Raw genomic sequence first — 25,295 nt, 5'->3', positions numbered from 1 at the left:
TTAAATATGGTTGGCAATCAAATAAAGGTGGGGACCAGATGGGAAAGAGATCATCTGAATTGTTGCTTTCTTTTTTCTAATAATACCATCAAGTTTTTTCCCCATTCCCTCTCATCTCCCAAAAAACAAAGCACCAGCCTCTCTTGCCATTCCATATTATGAAAAATCATCATCCCTTAAGAAAGTGAAAACAGAAGTTACCATTAATTACCAAAATGTACTGAATTTCATAAAACAGTTTTCACCCAACTGAAATAAATTCCACCAAAGAGTAAAGATCAAACAAAAGAAAAAGTGGAAATGACTGATACGTTTTCATCCAAAATACTCACAAATGAAGAATTATTTCCTTCAGAGAGCAAATCTTCACTTTCAAATTCATGAAAAGTTTATTATACGGTAAACCAATGCCTAAACTTGCCTTAACCTCAAAGAAAGTACTAAATGTTCTAAAACAGAGAATAACAGCTTTCATTTTGTGAAAAAAATAACTGTTCCATTTGGTGTACACGTTCACTTTTTCTTTCCCCAACTCATAGTATTAAAATCTTTCCTTTTTCCTCATTCTTCCTTGACTGATCCTGACATTTTCAGTCTTGTGAAACTATTTTATAACATACCAAACTTTCATTCTTCACTTCGATATTCAATATGCCTCTAGCTCTGATATGTGCTAACTTACCTTCCATTAGCTGCTAAAGGCTTCTGTTGAAGATAAGTTGATCACTACAGACTAATCCAGGAATCTTAGAAAATGTGAAACTTAAAAATGGCTAAAAAATACAATTACTCAAATTCAACTAACGCAAGTCAGTTTAAACGGGTATACACTTACTGTTCTAGCCAAATCTTGGCACATTGCATTGCACGTCAATAGTTGTAGTTTAATCTCTGTGTCCCATTTTCGGCAGTTCTGAATATGTTCGTGACTTCCAAGACAATGATTACTGTTAAGAAACAGTAATTATTCACAGTACTATTCAAGTCAAATGAAAAATTATAGAGGTAGGGAGTAAAATAGATACTGAAGAGAATGGTAAAATAAGAGAATTTTCTAACCAAGCACAAACATTTGAAAATAATTATTCTATATGAAGAAAGACAAAAAAAGAAGCAACACAAAAATCAAAGAAGAAAACAAGAAGAATAAGGACATTTCCAATGGCCTAAGAAAATAAGATCTGTAAAACAATTAGACTAAATGCTAGACATAAAAAAGCTACCTGACTAAGAAAACAAATAATGGTGTTTCTGGCAAGTAAAAAGAAGTAACAAGCTGAGTACTGTATGTAGAGTTAACAATACTCAATGGATACCTTCAGAGCAGAGATGGTCCCACCAAGAAACCATTGAACTTACCAGGACAATAAGATGCTGGACTTTATGCTTGGTAAATACCTCCAATGAAAGAATGTCAACTGAATTTGAACTATGGAAATGCAACAAGGTGGAGCAATCCGCAGTGGGGGGAGGGTGTGGGGAGGGGCCGGGGGGAATCCCAGTGCATAAAAAATGTATCACATACTGCAGTGTAATTAATTTAAAAAAATGAAATGCAATAAAAATATGTTTAAAAAAAAAAAAAAAAGAAGAAGTGGAAGTTTTACTCTTGACAAATGTAACAGCTCTGTCTACCCTGTAATTTAACTGCCTGCGGAGGGGCTTAAGTAGTACCTGGTAGGGGTTCTTTCAGTTCAGCCTGTATTGGGCTCAGTAGCGTGGCCTAGTGGTTAAGGTCCTCGCCTTGATCCCATATGGCTGCTGGTTCTAATCCTGGCAGCTCCACTTCCTCTCTATCTCTCCTCTCAGTACCTCTGACTTTATAATAAAAATAAAAAAAGAAAGAAAGAAAGAAATCAGTTCAGCCTGTACTTTAATAAAACAAGACCTTCTGTGAAAAAAAAAAATACTCAATGGAGAATAGTACAAAAGGAAAATGGAGTATGGAATGATGTAACTATCAACTTAACAGCACAAAAATCTTCCTGTATGAAACTATAAGGTTCTTGAAGAATATATTTATCTCTGAAATTTCATTACTGTATTATTTCAGACATAGGACTTTTCAACATAAGCTTATAAACCCAATGAAGCAATTCAATAAGACTCAATGCATTTCTGGAATATAAATTTAACTTGAAGCATTTGTCATTTAAGCCATTAAAAATGAAATTTCCAAAGCTGTTAGTAAGTATTAAAATGAAAAAACTTACTTCTGCAGAACCTCCTCTTGACCACAAACTTTCAGAATATAGCTGCCAACATCTACTTGATTCAAGTCATCATGGACCCAGCAAAGGGCTTGCATTATAATGATTTCTACAGTAGAACTCACTGTAAAACAGTTAGCCATTATTTTCATTTTGCTTATTTACCACTCAGGTATACTTATCCATACTGTATTACTTATAAGACAACACTGTAAAGCAGAAGTAAAACATCTCAAATGCAGGCTAAAATTTTCTAATGGTTACATTGAAAAAAGAGAGGTAAAATTTTAATAATATTTACATAATATATTCAAATTATTTTATAAGTATTCAAAAATTACTGATATTTTACATTGCAACAAACACTTGTAATATTTTACATTTAAACTAACACTTTGATATTTCTCATTAGATATACATAATAGACATGCATTTATAATCAATTACTTTTTTCTTCAACTTTAGTACTATGTTAGTTTACTGCATATCCAGTCATACAAGATCTCCCATCTAAAAATCTTTTTAGTTTAAGATCGCCCATCTAAAATTTAAAATACGTTTAAAAACAATTTTTCTTTCAAAAACTATAAGACTGCTATTGTTGGCTAATATTTCTGTTTCAGATTTCTATTTTTTATAAGGCCTCCAAAAGCACGAGGACCAGAAAGAAAGTATCCAAGTTATTGGAAATATTTATAGTCATAACCACCAAAGTAAAAAAAAATTGCATAATTCTTGGGTCAAAATTGTTAAAGTTCCATTAAAACAGCATACACTGTAGGGCCTGGCACAGTGGCCTAGTGGCTAAGGTCCTCGCCTTGAACACACCGGGATCCCATATGGGCACTGGCTTTCATCTCGGCAGCTCCACTTCCCATCTAGCTCCCTGCTTGTGGCCTGGGAAAGCAGTCAAGGATGGCCCAAAGCCTTGGGACCCTGCACCCGTGAGGGAGACCTGGAAGAGGTTCCTGGCTCCCGGCTTCGGACTGGCGCAGCACTGGCCATTGCGGCTCACTTGGGGAGTGAACCATCGGGCGGAAGATCATTCCCTCTGTCTCTCCTCCTCTCTGTACATCTGACTTTGTAATAAAAAATAAAATAAATCTTTTTTAAAAAAAATAACATCCACTGTAAAATGCCAAAAACTCTGAAAGAAGTAATATTAAAAAAATAACAAAAAAATGTCCTACAGACTTTGGTGATAAAAGGATATTTGGCCCGATGATTCACTCCCCAAGCGACCGCCATGGCAGGTACTGTGCTGATCTGAAGCCAGGAGCCAGGATCGACTCAGATTCAGCCATTTTGGCCATTGGGAGTGAACCAGGGGACGGAAGAGCTTGCTTTCTGTAAATATGACTTTCCAATAAAAAAGCTCTTGCTTTTTTTTTTTTAAAGATTTATTTATTTTTATTACAAATTCAGATACACAGAGAGGAAGAGAGACAGAGAGGAAGATCTTCCATCCGATGATTCATTCCCCAAGTGGCAGCAATGGCTGGAACTGAGCCAATCCAAAACCAGGAGCCAGGAGCCTCTTCTGGGTCTGCCACGCAGGTGCAGGGTCCCAAGGCTTTGGGCCAGCCTCTACTGCTTTCCCAGGCCACAATCATGGAGCTGGATGGGAAGTGGAGCTGCTAGGATGAGAGCCAGCACCCATATAGGATCCCAGTGCATTCAAGGCGAATACTTTAGCTGCTAGGCCACTGTACAGGACCCAATAATTCATTATCTTTCTAAAAGGACCTAGCAAGATATTTGGAATTTTAATATCCAGTAGTTTATAAATAAGCATTCATAAATTGACATAAAATGGGGAAGGGGAAAGAATTAGGTTATAATTATAACTTTCAGGCCAAGAGTCATTGATTTTTTCAGGGAACATGTATTTAAAAGATAACCTTTTTTCCCACTAATCCTAACCAGAAAACTATCATATGCACACTAACTCTTTGGAAAGAACACCTGATGATAACAAAGTTGGTTTATTAATAAAATAAGGAGTGAGCATCTGGCCTAGTATTTAGGTTATACCTGGATCTCACATCAGAATGCCTGGATTTGGTACCAAGCTCTGTATTCTAATTCTAATTTCCAGTTAATGCAGACCCTGGGAAGCACTGGCGACATCTCACGTAAATGAGTTCTTCCACTCACGTGGAAAACCTGGATTACATTTCTGGTCCCTGGGCCCAGCCCCAATAACTGAGGCACGTGATGAATGAAACAGAAGACAGGAACTCACTTTCTCTCATACATCTCAACTAAATACAAATCTTCAAGTAAGAATGATAAACATTGAATTTTAAACACTTTCCTGCTAAACAGAGCAAAGCAAAATGCCAAAGGAAAGCACCAAACCTACCATCACAGGTAAAAGTAACTGGTAGTTGAAATCCTTCAATTTCAATGGAGACCTTCACACTAGCATTTTCTCCACAGAGGTTTCTTTGCACTGTGACTGGACTTAACAAATAGCCTGGATTTGTGCAGTGACTGGTATATGGAAATTTGGCCTTCAATCTGTCCACAAACAAACAAACAAATAATTTTTTTGAAAGCTGCATTTGAGAGCCCTAAACAAGGATTCACATGCTTATATATAGCCAGTTCTGTGATTGCCCAACTCTAGAAGACCTACAACGAATGACCGACCGTCTATCAAAATTCTAAATGCCAGCATCTATCTTTTAAATAAAAGGTATGCAAGGACAAGGAAGAGATGAACTCCTGCCAGGATATGTTGGTAACACTAACAATATTACCCAAGCATACACTGGAGAAACGGCATTAAATGAGGTTTCCTGCTTCTGACTCTTTTGCCACACAGTATTATTACCCAAAATGGTATTGATTTTAATTTAATGAATTACCAATATAGGACATTTAGCTCCCAAATTGCAAAAGGTAGAGGTAAGTGTGTCCTTTAAAAAAGTTTTTTTCCCTAACAATTTTTTTTTCCTTACAAACATTAGTTTTGGTTGCTGGGTACTGAAAAACAAAAACAAAAACAAAAAAACAAAGAAAACAGGTTTTTGTAGCACCACAAAGGCTTTTTTTTTTCCCCCTCCAAAATGGTTTCTAAACCTTGGAGAAGTGGCAGAACATGTGAAGTTATTCATGGCATTCACAAAAGCAAGGTGGTGAAATTGTAAATATAATGAACATGGTGAATGGCTCATCTCCAGCCAGCACTGCTGTTATCAGAACCCAAAGGGGGCACTGATGCTGTTGTCAACTTGTGGATTTACTTTCACTGACTTTTTTTTTTTGTAGGTTGAAAAATGGGTTCCAGCCCTCCCATTTGTTTCAGGTTTACTAATGGAATACATGTTTGTTTAGTGGGTTCCACAGTTCAGGAAATTTATTATCTGTGTGTATCCACTAAAATCTTACTATGTGCTCAGTCAAGCTAAAGTTCTATATAGATAACCAAATCACCTAACACTGAAGGACAGAGGAAGATAGAAATGAATTTTTTAAAAGATTTTAATTGGATCAACATTTCAAAACAGAGTACACTATTGTTTAAAACAAAATTAATTAGGTGTAGATATAGAGCCCGACACTATTATAGTGCTAAAACATTAGATATGAATTATGTATGAAGAAAAGAGACTAGAAAGCTATTCAAAAAAGACCAAGTACAGAGCAGTTTCTCATCCTGAGGCTCATACATAAAACAGCAAAAAATGCTTGCTGCTATTTAGCACACTTAAAATAACTTAATTTTAATCTATAACTTGCAGATATAATGAGTTTAATCAACTATGATAAACATGAAGCAAAAGAAAACAAAAAATAAAAAATAAAAAGATGTAGTAATAAATTAGTACCAAATCAAAATATTGTTGAGTCACAAAGAATTCCTTCAGAGGATTAATTTAATTATTTCACAAAAACAACAAAAAAACTAACTATTCCTAAGTTTATTTTTTAAAAAGATTTATTTATTTTTGTTGGAAAGTCAGATTTACAGAGAGAAGGAGAGACAGAAAGATTTCCCATTTACTGGTTCACTTCTAAACTAGTCACAAAGGCCAGAACTGAGCCAATTCAGACCCAGGAGCCAGGAGCTTCTTCCGGGTCTCCCATGTGGGTGAAGGGTCCCAAGGCTTTGGACCATCCTCCATCGCTTTCCCAGACCACAAGCAGGAAGCTGTTTGGGGAGTGGAGCAGCAGGGACATGAATTGGCACCCATATGGGATCCCAGTGCATGCAAGGTGAGAACTTTAGCCATTAGGCTACCAAGCTGGGCCCTATTCCTAAGTTTTAATCATAGACTAATATTAACTACAAGCAAAAATATCCTGACAGTTTCTTCTTCTTTATTATTATTTTTTTAAAATTTCTTTGTTTTTATTGGAAAGGTAGATTTACAGAGTAGGAGGGACAGAAAGGAAGATATTTCGTCCACTGGTTCACTCCCCAATTGGCTGCACTGGCCAGAGCTGAACCAATCTGAAGCCAGAAACAAGGAGACCTGGAAGAAGCTCATGGCTTTGCATTGGCACAGCTCTAAGCAATGTGGCCAATTGGGGAACCAGCGGGTAGGAGAGCTTTCTTTCTGTTCCTCCTCCTCTCTGTAAATCTGCCTTCTCAATAAAAATAAATAAATGTTAAGATTTTTAAAAAAAGGAATCCTCATATGTTACAAAAAATAAAAACAGTCAAATGTAGGAGGAAAAGGAGAATCCAGAAAGTCAAATTTTCAAATTCTCAAACTGTAATGTAGTAGTTACTCAACACAGTCTGACAGAAAGTAATGCAGGGCTTGTTTAGAATTTTTAAGAAATAAGATACAAAAATACAAATTATTTCCAAACCATGACACAATGGCATGATGGTATAGCTAATTTCTAACGCATGCAGTTTGAACATTAACTCATATAAATGTCCCTTCTATTTTAAATGCCTCCTGAAAAATGCGAGAAACAAGCCAGTTATGAATAACATAGACCAAGAAAAATTGCTCCATTTATATTCACCTCCCAAGTGTTCTAGGGAAAATAAGTGTTAGTTAAAAGGTAACATAAAGGAAGTTGAATTTTAATGAAGCATTAACACTTACCCAAAAACTATAGTTAAATATTAGTAAGGTCTTTAACATTAAGATGATGTATATACCCCAAAAAGATTTGAGAACTCCAAACCCTGATATGCGTAAAGCAGACCACACCAAGGAAAACTCTGGATTCAGAATAAATCTCCAAATGGTGAGTGACAGATCTCATCCCTGCAGGCACAATGTTAACTGTTCCACTGTTCTTCCCATAGAATTTGCTATCTGGCTGGCTGAGAGGACTGCATTTCTTTGTTAAAAAAACAATTATTATATGCATGAAGTTTAAGCTACCAATGGCTTTAGTTCTGGTTTCAGAAGCCCCATTTGCAACAAAAGAAAATGAAGCTAATGTGCATGGAGGAAGAAAGAAAAGAGTGAAAAAAAGTCTGAAGGGAGGAGACATGATATACAGTATATGAATTCCAGGATCTTGATAAACTCTGCCCCATCCTTCCTCTTTCTGCTAAATGGGTTGGTGAGCCAATACATGGCTCTTCCTGGTTTCACTCACTTCAAGATAGGTTTCCAGTATATTTAACATAAGCCCTGACAAGACAGTGATGGAGCAAAAAGGAAAACACAGTTAACAAGAGGCAGAGGAGATCTGGCACTGCTGCTAAACAGCTGAGGCAGCATTGTAAGTGTCTTCTCTGGGTCTCAGTTTCCTCACTTATAATGAATATTAGACATACTGAAGATTGAAATATTTATTATCTTAGAATGTATTTTTCTAATCTTCAGAATATATTTGTGCTCCTAATCTTTCCTGTTACCACCTCATGAAGCAGAATATGTTGAATGCTAAGAAATTCTAATACTACAAGTAGGCATTTCCCAAATGTATTGAATTTATATATAAATCTTATTATTAAAAAACCTGGTTAAAAAACAATCTGAAATCGGCCGCCTGGCTTCAATTTTTTTCATCTAATTATTCAGAAAACAAGTAAAGATATTCAACTGTAGTTTGTGATAATGTGCTAATCAACTACAGTTGACTTCAAATTTTACCAAAGGAAAACAAAATTTTAGATTTATGAATTAGTACTATTATAGTTTTCAAGCTGCTTTTTAAATGAGCATTTTAAAAATTCATAATTTGCAAAGAAAAATTCCTTACTTTGTAATAGATTGACAAAAAGCTGCCACCTCCTCGTTCTGTACTTCAATTTCTTGTAGAAGAGAACTTCCAGTTGGCAAACTACTGGTCCCATTTGGGTCTTTCTGTAATTAAAAAAGTGTTTTTATTTTAAAACTGAAAGATCCCCAAAATACTACATTTCATTGAACAAATACAATTTTAATGAAGATATACAGAGCTATGGAAGCTTAATCATATCAGCAACAAAACTTTAAATTATTAATTTCCGTCTTTGTAAAAGTAATGCCAACTAAATCTTGCTTTAGTTTCACTGCTTTCATTAGCTCAAGTGTAGAAGTTGACTGTATTAGTAACAATAACAGATTCTATTAATTAGTAATGCTAAAGACTTTTCTGTTCAATATTTCCCTGAAGTTTACATTTTTGAAAGTGAATACATATCAAATGAAATTCAAGGTTTATGCACTGTCTTAAGAAAATGAAGAGATCAAGCCCATGTAGGTCCCCTGTAATAGAGCAGGAATTTTTTTTTAAGATTTTATTTTTATTGGAAAGTCAGATATACAGAAAGGAGAGACAGAGAAGATCTTCTGTCCATGATGCTTGACTGAGTTTAAGCCATTTACATTCAGGGTTAATATGAATGGGTGGTAATTTGGTCTTGTTATTTTAGCAATCAGTTGTTCACTGATTTAGTCTTCTGTTGTCATTAATTTACTGGGATGCTCTTCACATTTGCCTTTGGTTTTGTTCGGTGCTATTCCTTTTCTCAGTCAAGAGAACATCTTGAAGTATCATTGGTAGGTATGGAACAGGCAACTTCTTTTAACTTCTCTTTACTGTGGAAGAATTTTATTTCATTTTCAAAGACAAAAGAAAGCTTTGCTGGATATGTTAGCCTAGGCCGACAATTTTTTTCTTTTAGAATTTGGAATATGTCATTCCATTCTCTTCTTGCCTGTAGAGTTTCCTGTGAGAGGTCTCCTATGAATTTAACTGGCATTCCTTTATATGTCAGTTGATTTTTTTTTTTAAAGATTTATTCATTTTTATTGGAAAGGCGGATATACAGAGAGGAGGAGAGACAGAGAGGAAGATCTTCCATCCGATGATTCACTAGCCAAGTGAGCCCAACGGCTGGTGCTGTGCCAATCTGAAGCCAGGAAGCAGGAACCTCTTCCAGGTCTCCCACACAGGTGCAGGGTCCCAAAGCTTTGGGCCGTCCTCGACTGCTTTCCCAGGCCACAAGCAGGGAGCTGGATGGGAAGTGGAGATGCCGGGATTAGAACCGGCGCCCATATGGAATCCCGGGGCGTTCAAGGCGAGGACTTTAGCCACTAGGCCACTGCGCTGGGCCCTGTCACTTGATTTTTTTCATGACCACAGTTAAGGATCTTTTCCTTATGTTCAGGTGAAGAGAGCTTGATTATCTTGTGTCGTGGTGAAGATTACTTTTGGTAAACCCAGCTGGGAGTTCTATTTCTATCCTAGATATTATTTCCCAATTCTTTCTCTAGATTAGCGAAATTTTCCCTTATTATTTCATTGAATACACCTTTTATCCCAGTTTCGCTTTCTGCACCTTCTAGGACTCCCATAACTCTTCTATTTGGACTTTTAATAGTGTCTTTCAATTCTTGAATCATTTTTGGCCTGATTCAGCTCTACTTCCTGCTTCTTGTTTGTTTTCTTTGTGACGGGAAGTATCTTCCAATTCTGAGATTCTTCTGCATCATTCATTCAATTTTGGAGACTCTCCACTGTACTTTAAATTTGCTCCACTGTGTTCTTCATTTCTAATGTATCAGCTTTCATTTGATTCATTTCCAGTGTGACATATTTTGTAAATTCTTTGAATGCCTGCTATACATGCTTCTCATTGTTGATAAGAAGTTTTATAACAAGTGTTCTGAATTCTGTATCCTTCGTTTTCTCGATGTCTTCCTCAGTTAACTCTGAGGTTGTCAAAGGCTTTTGCTTCCCTGCAGGGGAGTTTCCAGTAATATTCATTGTGCCTTTGTCTCTTCTTTTGCTCTTGGTCATTGTACTTCTGGTCAGCAGATTCTTCTCCTTTGGCACATGTTTCTAAGCTGTGTCACCCACAGGTCTACAGTTCGATTTTACTTATTGCAGTTGGTACACAGCTCTTTGTTTGTGGTCACTTGTGCCACTCCCTCCAGCAAGTTCCAGGTCTGGGTTCTTATGTTAGATTTCCACCTTGGTCTCCGTAGCCCCAGCTCCTGCCTCACCAGTCTCCATCTCCTGTGATACCATGCTGAGGTTGCACCATTGTTTGTACAACCTTTCTCCCACTTCCGGATGGAGCAGGTCCCAGGATTTGGGAGACAACAGGTGTCCTATAAAGCTAGGTTGTTGATGGTGCTAATTTTCCAGAACATTTTGACTATTAGGTGTGAGGGCCACATGGACCTATTTTGACCCGTATGATGCCACAGTCAGTATTATTTTCCTGTGGGACCAGTGCAATCCACTGAGCTTGGTGAGAATTCATGTTGCAGCTCACTGTTGTCCCTGTAGTCTTAAAACTTTTGCCACACCATACAAAATGGCACCTGTTGTGCCACTACTAGAGTTCTTGATCTGCAGGCTGCCAGGTCTGAAGACTACCCAGACCTATTTTGGGTGGAACCTGAAGGATGCCACATTGTTGCAGTTCACTGAGCCAGGAATGAGTTCACTCCCAGCTCAGTGTATGCTCACTCCTTTCCCTTGCCTTTGCCTCCTTAAACAAAATGGCGCCCGATTCAGCTCGAGGGGGTGGACTGGGCTGTGAAATCCACCCTGTTCCTGCACTACCCATCTGCAACTTGCTGCTCTGTCTGTGCTCTTGATCCAATCACACAGAACAGCATGAACGGCAATTGTTTGTCTGGGTTCATCTCTGGGGCTGTCTGTTTCTAAGCTTTCCTTATTGATCTCTGTCTATCTGATCTAAATTGGGCAGAGGTGGGGGGTGCTCTGGAGCGACACTGATGGTCATTGCAAGAGAGGGAGGGGATCCAAAGTTGGAGCTAAATAAGGACCTTTAGCTCCTCTCCCGAGTCCCGAAGGAAGTTTACTGTTCTGTCTGAGGACTGCTCAGGGCTCCTGGCTGTTGTTCCAATGACATTAGATCCTGTGAGGAAGGATCTGGGCTTCTTCCATCCAATGTGGGAGATCTGATAGGGAATGAATGAGCTCAGAGTTCTTGTCTACGAGGGTACTCCAATTCCCTGTGACCTCCTTGGCAGTTGGGATATAGTCCTTGGTGCCCATACTTATAGTCCTTGGTGAGGATCAGGGAGTCTCCTGGGTTGGGATACAAGCCTCTTCCTGTCCTCCTGCTCCACTCTGGGGTCCCACCACACCTGCTCTGTGCATATGATCTCCTGTTAAGAAACTGTCAGGATCACTCTTGGATCCCACTGTATGTCTTTATCATTTTTGCTAATGTTTAATGCAGTTTCGAGTCTGCTGTCTGTAAGCTACCTGTCACAATCTCGATAGGTTATACTTAACAACTTCCTCACACACTCTAAGAAGGTAGAAGATTTCTCTGCTCTCCTGACCTATTACGGAATAACACAGGGCATTAAAAGCATATCAGGCTTTTCAGTCCTTTGATGTAGATCATAAGCAGTCTGACTCTCAATGATTGCTGGTACATTGATTACATAACAATATCTTACTGCATGTGATACAGGCTGTTAGAGGTTGTAATGATATTACAATTTACAGGCACTATTATTTGGCATCTTGATTCCTCTTAATCACTGCTTCTTTCTCCAATTTCCTTCTTTCAAAAAGTAACAGTCTTCTTACTAAAATGTGATATATACATTGATTAGAAGGAAAATCACCTTTAATTCTACAAAATTGAAGCCCAAAATAACAGGGCTCCTTGGGGACAGCCAGTTAAATCAGGCCACTCTTCAATGTAACTCTGTAACTAAAGCACTAACTAAAACAATAGAACTAAAAATACCAGAACAGTTGAAAGCCCACTTGAATTTGCACCCAGCTCCACAGCCCTCAGACATCTGAAGCCCACACTAGATGTTCTTGCTTCCTCACTGAATTTTAACTTCTTCAGCAACAATCAGTTGAAATGGAATGGAAAGTGCGTCCTACAAGAAGTGGACTTCATTAAGCAGAAAGTTCTTAATTCAACAAAATGTCTCTAAAGCTTCTTTATACTATTTCATCTAAAAGCTTAACACCATGGACTAACTCTTAAAACCACTTATTTTCATCAAGAAAATCATACTTCTGCTGAGCTTTTACTGTTTTTCTTAATACCTTCATTTGTTTCACACTGCTTAAAAATGTTGAAAAATATTGCTTGAACTAATGCTACCTCTCCATTAGACTGACATCAATCGTATAGTTTCCAGGCATGCGTCACTAATTTATGTTACTAAAAAAGGCAGTGCTAAAAGTCTCCTCTGATCTTATATGTCAAGCCTTCCATAATCTAATACAATCTTATTTCCTATAACTTCCCAAACACTTTCCAGCTAGCTTGAATCATTTCCTGCTCCCATAAAACACAAATCATGCTGTCTTGATTCTGACCATTTGTCTGAAGCTTTGTCCTTTTAACCATTCTTGCCACATGAGTGAAAAACCTGTTGCTTTTTTTTTTCAAGTTTTATTTTATTGGAAAGTCAGATACACACAGAAGAGGAGACAGAGAAGAAGATCTTCCATTGTTGATTCACTCAACAATGGGCTGTCCTCAACTGCTTTTCCAGGCCACCGGCAGGGAGCTGGATGGGAAGCGGGGCTGCTGGGATTAGAAGCTTCACCCATATGGGATCCCAGTGCATGGAAGGCAAGGACTTTGGCTGCTAGGCTACCGTGCCGGGCCTAACCTATTGCTTTTTTAAAGCCCAACTAAATACATTCCATCTATAATCCTTTCCTGATTACTCAATATGAAGCGATTCTTTCCATCAGTACTTTAAGTACTTAGCTAGAGCATAATATCATTATGTACCCAATATGAAGAAAACTACTTGAGGATAAGAATAAATTTTTATATCCAGTTTAAGAACCCTACCCTTAGTTCAATTTGGTTAACATTTTTCCCCTTTAAAAACAAGTTAAAATTCACTGACATATAATGAACTTGCCATAGAAATCACAAAACATTAGATAAGACACTTTCAGTTTCAATAATCCTCTAAAAATAGTAACCATTCATTAATATTTATTATCAAAAATGTTTTCACATTAGGATTATTAAAAAATATCTAGCAATTACTAAGCATTTAATACGTGTCAAGCTCTATATTAAATATTTACAGGCATTCATTCAGTCATTTATCAAAAACCTTGATCAGCCTGATCACCACCACATTATAGATGAAAAAAATGGGGCACATAAGTTAATCATTTCACATAAGTCACACAGCGGAGTTCGAATTTCAACCCAGAAAACCTGATCTCACAACTACATGCTTAAATCACTATGCCATCCTTTTTCCCATACAAGTCGGAAAAAAAAAACTTAAAAACAATGAGAGTGGCTGGTGTTGCAGCACAGCAAATTAAGTCTCCCTCCCAGGCAACAGCAGCAGCCCATGAATTCTGACTCCAATCCCAGCTGCTCCACTTCCGATTCGATGCCCTGGTAACGTGTCTGGGAAGACATCGGAAGATGGCCTAAGAGCTTCGGCCTCTGCTACACAGGTGGGAGACAAGAATGGAGTTCCAGGCTAGTGACTTGGGCAAAGCCCTAAACATAGAGGCCATTTGAGTGAAACAGCAAATAGATATGTCTATTTCTCTCCCTTTCTGTAACTCCACCTTCTAAATAAAGCTTTACAAAAAAGAAAAAAACAATGAGAGAAACAGCACTGTTAATTTTGCGGGAGTAATGCTGCAAATAACCTTTGGTTTGGCATAACTCAACAATCATCCTTCCTCTGACAGGACACTGACCCTACAAATAAACGCAGGAAGCATGGAGGTAAACAACCCAGCAGAGGCTTTGGAAAGTGACCCACTGGCACACACTTGGCTTGGGTTGGGGCAGACCAGGCTGAGTCAGTCCACGTTATCCACTGGCAAGCCCGAGCGCTGGAACTGTGTGGGGGACTGGCCAGGTTTGGTTGCGATAAAAAAAAAAAAAAAAAGTAAAAAACACAAAATGCCAAGGCGAAATGGCCTGTGCCAGTAGGGAATGCAGCACCCAACCAGCACACCTCCCACTGGGTTAGGTGAGGGACGAGTGTGTGATGGGCAGAGTTGGGGAGAGCTGCAATACTCATTGGTTCCAATGGAGGTCGGGGCTCAGAATAGATCCAACCCAGGGGTTACAACCACCAGCTGATCAGAGTGATGGACTGTGGCGGGCACTGTGCTTACTAGTAGTGCATGTAGGAGCCTGGACTGGGAACGCCTCAGTTTCTTTGGGGATTCCCCTGAACAAAATGGAGGAATCAAAACATTAACCAAGAAAGGATGGAAGATGGAGTAGATCAATCAACCACCTCAGCTATATGCTTCCAGCGGAAAACTGGACAAGGGGAAACTCTAAGATAGACTGTCAATCAGTGGACTCTGCACCAGTCTCATCGTACCTGGACTGTTGCTGATGATATGTTGGAGCTTCTAATTGATCGAGGTGACGCTCTGCTGGCTCTACCTTCAAACCTGAGAGGGCCTCCCTAAGAGGCCGTTGAACTTGACTGGACAGTGGGATGCTGGACTCTGTATGGAGTGAGCCTGTAATTAGGGAATCCCAACGGAACCTGAGCTGTGGTTATGCATCATGGTGAAGGAATTCATGATGGGGGAAGGGTTTGGGGTGAAGGGGGTGAATCCCAGTACCTATGAAATTGTGTCATGTAATACAATGTAATTGATGAATAAAAAAAAAATCATCCTTATATTTTACAAATTCTGGGGGTATGCACTGGTCTAGCAATTAAGATGCCCACATCACATATTAGATATTAGAGTACCTGGGTTAAACATCTGGGCCCTGCTTCCAATTCTAGCTTTCAGCTAATGTGGACCTGAAGAGGCAAGTTGCTTGGTTCCTGCCACCACAGTTGGACACCTGGATTGAGTTCCCTTTACCCAACTTCAGCCAGGCCCAGTCTTAGTCCAGATCTAGCCCAATCCCAGCCGATTCCATCCACTGCTGGCATTTAGGGAATGAACCAGTGGATGGGAGATTTCTTACTCTGCTTTTCAAATAAATAAAATCAGTTCTCAAACTGAAAGAAAAAGATGCAATCTATCCCTGAAAATCAAGAAAAAAAACTGGACAATGAACATGAATTGGCAATTAGTATTAATGTTACCAGAAGCAAGTTTTTACAGCAGATAAAATCTGTTCACAGGCCTGGTACAGTAGCCCAGCAGCTCAAGTCCTCACCTTGCACGCGCCAGGATCCCATATGGGCACTGGTTCCATGGAAGACCTAAGGCTTTGGCTCCTGTGGCTGGAACAGCTCAGCTCTGGCCTTTGCGGCCACTTGGGGAGTGAATCATCAGATGGAAGCTCTTTCTGTCTATCCTCCTCTCTATAGATCTGACTTTCCAATAACAATAAAATAAATATTAAAAAAAAAAAAGTAGGGATGGAATATTTACATCCCTGCTGATGCATATCCTAGGAGGCGACAAATAAAGGAGCTGGCTCCTTCCACCCACATGCAAGACCTGGGATTGAGTCCCTGGCTCCTGATGTCGGTCTGGCCTAGCATCAACTGGGAAACTGGGAGCAACACAGCAAATGGAAGTTCTATCTGCCTGTCTGATTTTTGTTGGGAAGGAAGGAAGGAAGGAAGGAAGGAAGGAAGGAAGGAAGGAAGGAAGGAAGGAAGGAAGGGGAAAAGAAACCAAAGGGAAAGAAAGTACAGAGATTATCTATGAAAAAAGGCAGCAGAGGTAGGTTTGGGGTTTAAGAAAATTGGTGAAGGTTTAATGTAATTCACAAAAAGATATCAGTACTTACTCTATAAAGCAGTCACAAAAGTATGGAAAAGCTCTGTGTCCACTCAAGATAAGACTCCTGGCATATTCCCCACAAGACAGATGAAACACACATAAGTTTTCAAGAAATGTATTGCCAGCATTAAATGCACTTAAATTCAGAAAAACGGTTGGTAATAACTCTTTTTTTTTTTTTGCTTTTTACTTTACAAAGATACTTAAATAAATGAAACAAATACACCCAGATTAATAATAAAAACTGTACTTTAATATTCCTCTTCTTTAAAATAATGATAGACATTCGACCCATGAGGATAATGCCCAAACTGTGACCTTTGAGAAAGCATCTGTATCTCTGGAACTTGGCAAAACCTCTCAGAAAACACTTTATTCACAACTAAAATTTGTGAAATCTTCTCTGAGTATCTAAATTCATAGCAAATAAAAGTCTGATAAAAACAAATTGTCAGAACATATATCTTTAAGTACTGTGGCTTCTCTTTTATTTAGGTGATTAAAAACACATAAGACACTAAAAGGAAGCAGGAAGCGAGCTTGCTGAGTGAGAATAAAAATACCCTTTTGAGTTTTTACCACAAAGCACAGTTTTGTGTTTTTTTTTTTTTTTTACAGGAAATGAACATTAAGTATGCAATTAGAAAGAATAGGCATTGCAACATTATTTCCCAAGGAGAAATATGTGTCTCAGGGAAATATCTGTATATAGGAACAAATGGTTTGTGAAAAACTACATTCCATGCTTTTTGTATACATATATATTTGACAATCTTTACATAGTTAATTAGGGTAAAGGTTCAAGGGCTACAGGAAAGTGGGTAAGACTATTATTTCCATATTGTTTCCTTCATGTTTAAAGGGGGATATTAAGGCAGAAGGCCCACCCAGTTTCCCACCCACCCCAGGTCCCGGATGTAGGGCATACTCTGAGGTTCTTGCTCAAGTGGGAAAAACTACATTCCATGCTAACGAACTTTGCCAATTTTGGCTTATTACTGCTGTTTTGTTACTTCCTCCCATTTGGTAAAACCAAATTTTATCTTCTTGTACACTCACAAAATGATGAAAGCATTAAAAATTAGCTTAGAACACTTTTTTGAACATAAAAATTCTTTCTTTAATAACAGGTTTAAACCAAACCTCTAATAAAGTGGTTTTAATAACTATGTTTACAAACTGAGAACAATCATTACTAACATAATAGAATGCTGTTCACAAGTTTCTCTATGGACATGGAAACATAAAAGTTGCCTCTCTGAATTGACTTCTCACTTCTCACTCTATTTCTGGGGACATAGGATTTAAAATTCATGCTAAACTAGTTCCTCAATTCACAGAAAAAATATATAAATAAATGAGATTTAAAAATGTTTAAAGCTCTGAAATGCATTTTAACTTTTAGCAGCTGTTACTACTTGTCTTTTAAGATTTCATTTTTTTATTGGAAAGTCAGACATACAGGGAGGATGATCTTCTGTCTATTGATTGACTCCCCAAGCAGCTACAACAGTCGGAGCTCAGCCAATCCATAGGCAGAAGCCAGGAGACTCCACTGGGGTCTCCTACATGGGTGTAGGGTCCCAAGGTTTTGAGTCGTCCTCGACTGCTTTTCCAAGCCACAGGAAGGGAGCTGGATAGGAAGCGGAGCTGCCAAGACTAGAACCAGTGCTGGTATGGGATCCTAGCATGTGCAAAGCGAGAATTTTAGCTACTAGGCTTCCACATCGGGACCTACTACTACATGTCTCTTAAAAGTTAGCACAAACTGCTACCATTAATGTAGCACTAAGTAATATTCTTAATTATATTTAATATCTTGAATTTTAGTATTTCAACATCTATGTCCAAAATAAAAGTTTAAAAAAAATCACAAAGCCAAAAAACCCACAAAAGTAAGAATTCTATTTCTTCTTTTACATAACTTTCTACATTTTCAAATATTATACTTGAAAGCAACCTCAGAAATCATGCAATCTAACTGGATCCCTTATGAGAAAATCAGTTGCAGAGTAATTTATATTCAATCACTGCTGCCTTCTTTAGGCAAGCATACCTCCAATCTCTCTCCCTTTTTAAGATTTATGCATGCTTTAATTTTTAAAGATATTTTTAAGATTTATATATTATGTCCATACCCACAATGATGAACATGTGACTGTTTATGAAGAGTTATGCTATAGTAATAATATAGGGGAATTCAGTGGGGAGAAGGGGTAGGCAAAATAAAGAAATAAATAATTTAAAAATATTTTTTTTAAAAAAAAGGATTTATGTGGTTTTTTCATAAAGGCAGGCATTTTTCACAGAGAGAAGGAAAGACAAAGATCTTTCATCCTCTTGTTCACTACCCAAGTGGCCACAATGCCTGGAACTGAGCCCATCCAAAGCCAGAAGCCAGAAGTCAGAAGCCAAGAGCTTTTTCCAGGTCTCCCACACAAGTGTGGGTCCCAAGGCACTGGGCCGTCCCTGACTGCTTTCCCAGGCCACAAGCAGGGAGCTGGAAGGGAAGTGGAGCAGCCTAGACATGAACCGGCACCCACATAAGATCCTAATGTATGCAGGGCAAGGACTTATAGCCACTACGCTACCATCCCTGCTCCAATACCACCAAACTTTTCTACAGTTTTTAAATGCTATAACTTCTAAAGCCTGAATAATCAAGTCTTTTCTCTTAGATATAAACAAAAAATGGTTCTCTTAGAATGTGATTCTCAAAAATGATTATTAGATGAGGGTCTAATGGGGCAGAATATAATGAAATGAATAATAATCATATCTCTCTAGCTGGGCTATAGTTAATGTTATTTAAGACTGTGCACAAGGGCTCGGTGCAGTAGCCTAATGGCCAAAATCCTTGCCTTGCATGCACCAAGATCCCATGTGGGCACCAGTTCATATCCAGTTCACTTCCCACCCAGCTCTCTGCTTGTGGCGTAAGGAAAGCAGTAGAAGATGACTCAAAGCCATGGGACCCTGTACCGCATGGGAGACCCAGAAGAAGCTCCTGGCTTTGGTGGCTCAGTTCTGGCCATTGTGGCCATTTCGGGCTTCACGAGAGAATCAACAGAAGATCTTTCTGTCTCTCTGTGAAAAAAAATCTGAGTTTCCAATAAAAAAAACAAATAAATTAAAAAAAAAAAAAAGACCAAGAACGAATCACCTCAATCCAGACAATATGTGAATAGTAAAGCTGCTGATCTACTACGCTGAGGAAATCCAGCTGTGGAGCTCTGATTGCTCAGCTTTAGTCCATGTCTATAACAACCCATCTGCTTGTTACTACAAATCCTTTATTTAAAGTCTAGGAACATGTTTCTGATTAAAAGAATCCTGCTCAGCCACCCAATTCAGTAATTCCTAGAACTGAGCAAGTAACAGTTCTCTGCAATACGACCTGAACACCCAAATCTTGCTAGGCAAATTTCTTCCTGTCTTTAGGAGACTATCTATCCCTAACATTCCTGCAAGATACTTCTCTGAAGGCACATGTAAATAAGGAAAATATCAAGATGGTACTATGACAAGCATTAAAATGGGCAGGAAAAGATGTGTAAGTGTACCCCAAAAAGCCCACGAAAAAATGGAATTTAAGAATGTTTATTTTGGGGCCTGGCGGCATGGCCTAGCAGCTAAAGTCCTCACCTTAAACGCGCCAGGATCCCACATGGGCACTGGTTCTAATCCCGGCAGCCCCATTTCCCATTCAGCTCCCTGCTTGTGGCCTGGGAAAGCAGTCGAGGATGGCCCAAAGCCTTGGGACTCTGCACCTGTGTGGGAGACCTGGAAGAGGTTCCTAACTCCTGGCTTCAGATCGGCGTAGCGCCAGCCGTTGTGCTCACTTGGAGAGCGAATCATTGGATCATCGGACGAAAGATCTTTCTCTGTCTCTCCTCCGCTCTGTATAGCTGACTTTCCAACAAAAATAAAAAAAAATCTTTTTTTTTTTAAAAAAAGAATATTTATTTTGAAATCAATCATACTGGAATATGGGAAGAAGTGCATGGTGTCATGCCTGCCCCCACCAAAGGAAAGGGAGGAGCCAGCCGTGCTGAACCAGAAGTGAATAATCTAAATAAAACAAGCATCGGGGATGGGAAGTTGAGTTTTGCAATAAGGGAATTAGTAACCTAGTAAAGCTATGGTTTTTGAAGTTTAAAAGAAACTGTTCCTAGGATTTATCGTTTTTATACTTTGCTATCTGTCTTGTTACCTTCACAACTTAATGAGCTCCTGAAGTATGAAGTCATCTAGTCAAGAGGAGCCAAGGGTCAGAAAGGCAGAAGATGAGGCATATCAGAATAATTTAAGGAATGTTTAAAAAAAAAAAAACTCTCCTCAAATTACACACACGTGCATGCACACACACAGCAGCTCCACCCTTTAAATCAGGATTTAGTATGAACCTATTATTTCCAAACAACATGTACTATCAATTAAGTTAAAACGCAAAAAAAAAAAAAGGGAAGAGAAGAGAAAGCCTTTTAATACCAGAATACCAGAGCTTTGCTTTTTACAAATAGTTCTGTGGTTGTCTCCTTGACCTCAAACTTGTTATTTTGGAACTTTTCGAACAGAAATAAAAAGCAAGGCAGCATAATGGACACACACGTATCCACTACTAGCTTCAACACTTATCATCCAACATGCACAATCTTGTTTCATCTATGATTACCCTAGACATCAAGACTTCATTCAATTCTACTAAAGAAAACAATTATATTTCATTTATAAGTTTTTCAGTATACAATTCTAAAATACGAGTTTAATTCAACTACGTACAATCATCATGACACTGAAGTAGTAATAGCTTATTAACTTCTTTGCAGTTCGGTTTCCTCAGGAATAGACTACTGTGACTGCACAGAATTCCTTTGAACTTGCTGCATCAGTTGTCTCACTGACTTTCTTGTTTTTCAGGCAGGGAGCAGGTGTGGTAGCACAGCACGTTAGGACACTGCTTGGCATGTTCACACCCAAATCAGAGTGCTGGCTGGAGCCCTAGCTACTCTCCTCCTGACCCAGCTTCCTGTTTATGTATCCTGGGAGGTAGCAGAGGACAACTCATGTGCTTGGCTCCACGTCATCCCTGTACAGCACACACATGGAGCTCTAGGCTCTTGAATTTTATTTGGCTTAGGTCTGGCCACTATGGCCATCTGGGGAGTGGGCCAGTAGATAGAAGATTCTCTCAGTCCATTGCTCTGCCTTTTGGATACAAAAAAATTGGATAAGCATTAAAGGAAAAAAAGGGGGGGAAAGCTCAATCTAAACATGTACAATATAGATAAAAAGCTTGTAAGTTCTTAGGTTTTGAATCTATGAATAGTTTATAACCCATCTATCTAGAAACCTCAACTTGCTTAAGATGCTAACTACAATAACCTACCTGTGATAATGTTTTCCATAGTTAGCAACTGACCTTTCAACAAAGCAAGAATTTAAAATATAGATAGTGGGGTCCAGTGCCATAGCCCTAGTGGTTGAATCTTCATTTTGCATGCACCTGGGTCCCAGATGGGAACTGGGTTCGTGTTCGGGCTCCTCCTCTTCCCATGCAGCTCCCTGCTTGTGGCCTGAGAAAGTACTAGAGCGATGGCCCAAGGCCTGGGGACCCTGCACCCATGTGGAAGACCCAGAAGAAGCTCCTGGTTTCCGATAGGCTCAGTTCCAATCATGTGACCAAAGATCTTCTGTCTCTGCTTCTCTCTATAAATTTGCCTTTCCAATAAAAGTAAATAAATCTTGGGGCCCAGCGGCACCATGGCCTAGCGGCTAAAGTCCTCGCCTTGAACGCCCCGGGATTCCATATGGGCGCCGGTTCTAATCCCAGCAGCTCCACTTCCTATCCAGCTCCCTGCTTGTGGCCTGGGAAAGCAGTTGAGGACGGCCCAGTGCATTGGGACACTGCACCCGCTTGGGAGACCTGGAAGAGGTTCCTGGTTCCCAGCTTCGGATCGGCGCAGCACCGGCCGTTGCGGCTCACTTGGGGAGTGAATCATCGGACAGAAGATCTTCCTCTCTGTCTCTCCCCCTCTCTGTATATCTGACTTTGTAATAAAATAAATAAATCTTTAAAAAAAAAAGTAAATAAATCTTAAAAAAAATACAGACAATGAAATAAATTGATCTTTTATGTTAACTTCAAGATAATCTACATATTGTGGCTACTACATATACATACAGAACTGATATTTAAGTCACGGGAATGTCTGAAGGTGAACTGGGTACAGATTCTGGGTTGCCGAGATAATCAAGGGCTTTGTTTTCTAGCAGTTCAAGGTTTGGCCCTAAGCTCAGCCCACTACATGAACAGCAGCTTCCTTTTCTTTGATATCAAACTGCAATTTTCCTTCCAAAACAATTGTAAAGAGACTACATGATACCATACATAAATTATTTCCTCTCACAGCTTACTATAAAAACAGATCTAGGGAGAAACATCTGGCATAGAAGTTTAATAACACCATTTGGGACACCAAGATTCCAGGTCAGAGGGCCTGGGTTCAAGTCCCAGTTCATTCCCTACCCTAGTTTCCTGCTAATGTAGGTGCTAACTCACCTGACTCCTTGCCTCCCATGTGAAATTCCAGGATTGACTTCCTGGCTCCTGGCTACAGCCTGGTGAGCTCAGTCTATTGCAGGCTTTGTGAAGTGGAGATCTCTGTCTGCCTGCTTCTCTTTCTTTCTGCCTTTCAAATAAATAAGATAAAACAAACTGTTTTCTAAAAAAGGAAGAGATTTATGGTTGAGGAGGGATCAAACATTGACCCAAATGTGAATCTAGCAGTGACCTGGACCCTAGAGCTTGTGAAGATTAGAGGGATCAGTGTTTCCTTTAAAAAAGAGAAAGAAAAAGAAAAGAAGAACAAGAAGAAGAACAAAAAGGAAAAAAATAAAAAAAGAGAAAACTTACAGAACATTAAATTCACCATTTTAAAATGTGCAATCCAGTGGCTTTCAGCATATTCGTAAAGTTGTACAACTATGTTAACTTACTCTAGAAATTTTTCATTACCTCTTTCTCCCAATAAAAACCCTGTACACAAGCAGCAATATTTCCAAATTTCCTCCTAGTTCTAAGGCCCTAACAAGCACTACTGTGCGTTCTTGCTCTGTGAATTTGCCTTATCTGAACATTTCATATAAATGGAAGTAGGTGTTTTTGATCTGGTTTCCTTCATTTTGAATGTTGTATCCATGTTTTAGCAGGACTTTCTTTTGTGAGTCAAAGGTATTTCATTGTATGCATACACCACATTTAGTTTAATAGACATTTAGAAAGCTTCTACTTCTTGGCTATTATGAATAAAGCTGTTACAAACAATCCAATTTGGTAAGGAATTTAAACAGACATTGCACCAAAAAAGATACACAAATGGTCAGTAAGCACATGAAAAAATACTCAGCGTTTGTCAGGGAAATATAAGTCAAAACTACAATAAGGCATCATTTTATATCCATCGGTATGGTTATCACGAAAAATGACCAATGATAGCAAGCTTTGAAGAGATTATGGTGAAGTTGGAACCTTAATATCCTCCCGTTGCCAGGAAGGTAAAATAGGATAGCCCCTCTGGAAAAGCCGTTTGGTAGTTCCTCAAATAGTTAAACAGAATTCCCACACAATCCAGCAATTCTAGTTCTGGGAATATTATTTCCTTTTGTTTTTATCAATGATCCTTGGATTCAAGCTTCCCCTTCTCCATTCAAATACTTTAGGAAATGATGATGATTATTTTGAGTTATTATTTTGATTTTTTTGAATTATTTTTATTATTTATTATTTTTGAGTTATTATTTTGAGTTATTTTGATTATTTTGAGTTACTAATGACAATGCAGGAAATAATTAAAAATGATGTCACAGATTCTAATTAGTTCAACTTTATGAAATTACCTTATGTTTTCAAATATAAAGTTACTAAGAAATTATTTCATAAAGTTTGTATGGAACAGTATTAGAGAACATAATTGGATGTATTTCTTAGTGGGAGTTGAATAGAATACATTTTGAAAACATTCTACTTTTTCTGGATTCTGATCATGGCATCCAAAACACTTTTTTTCCCCTAAACCTTCATCCCCTCAGACATCTAAACTGTCTTTATTAAACGCTATTTTACTACTATTGCCTGAAATGTAGCTTTAGCGCTGATCTAATCAGCTAATTGATGGAATTCATGCTAAGGTTAGAGTCAAGTTTAAACATTTGTAGGATCCATAGGTTATTAGAACAGAAAATCACGCCCACTAACATGTGCGAGAGCTAAATGGGATGTGGGACAGACTGGACAAGCCTGCGTTACATACTGGCAAGCGTGGGAACCAGGGTAGGGGGCAGAACTGGTGGGGGTTATGGGGAGTCGTCCCAGATGAAGTTTCTTTGGAGATCCCTCCAACTGAACTGTTGATCTTACAACCCCAACAATGAAGAGACTGTCAGCCAGTGGACTCTGAATAGGTTTCATTGCGATTGGAACTGCGAGATTGGCAGCAATCCAGAACTGATGCACTATCAAAACTATTTGAGCAGGACCCTCAGAACGCGCCTCCCATTGGGGATCTAGGGTGGGTGGGAGGTTGGGTGGGGCCTTTCCCTTTGTTTCTCCCCTGACCCCAGATACAGGGAAAAATGATATTAGTGTGGAAACAATGGTATTATTCACTTACACCCTGTAGGCCTTGACCCTCTGTAACCTAATCAACTAAGTAAGATTATTTAAAAATAATTAAAAAAAAAAAAAGAACAAATCACAAATCTGCAATTGTGGACTGTAATGCAAAACAATTAGTCCTACTGCCTCTCTTCCAAGGGAAAACATCTTGCTCTAGTTCCCCTTGGGTAATTTTTTTAGACAGTAAAACTACACAAACTCAACCACTGCACAATATAGGCTATTGCTGCATACTTCATCTTATCTATTTTGCTTGAAAAAATAAGAGCTAAGGA

General features: G+C 38.7%; 1 protein-coding gene across 1 annotated transcript in view; it reads right to left on the bottom strand.

Annotated features, from left to right (window-relative positions):
• The window catches only part of PIK3C2A (phosphatidylinositol-4-phosphate 3-kinase catalytic subunit type 2 alpha), a 104,558-nt gene that overhangs the window by 46,809 nt on the left and 32,454 nt on the right, over nt 1-25,295 (bottom strand). Inside the window, exons 3-6 of the mRNA XM_004593748.3 lie at nt 8,397-8,500; nt 4,576-4,733; nt 2,214-2,334; nt 836-947 (exon numbers count right to left, since the gene is read on the bottom strand). Coding sequence (XP_004593805.2) covers nt 836-947; nt 2,214-2,334; nt 4,576-4,733; nt 8,397-8,500 — 495 coding nt within the window. The remainder of the gene's footprint in view (nt 1-835; nt 948-2,213; nt 2,335-4,575; nt 4,734-8,396; nt 8,501-25,295) is intronic.

This window comes from Ochotona princeps, chromosome 4 (genome assembly GCF_030435755.1).
Source record: "Ochotona princeps isolate mOchPri1 chromosome 4, mOchPri1.hap1, whole genome shotgun sequence".
In the NCBI taxonomy this organism is placed as follows: Eukaryota; Metazoa; Chordata; class Mammalia; order Lagomorpha; family Ochotonidae; genus Ochotona; species Ochotona princeps.
Note: the sequence above shows the minus strand (reverse complement) of the source record. Positions and strands in the feature narration are given on the sequence as shown.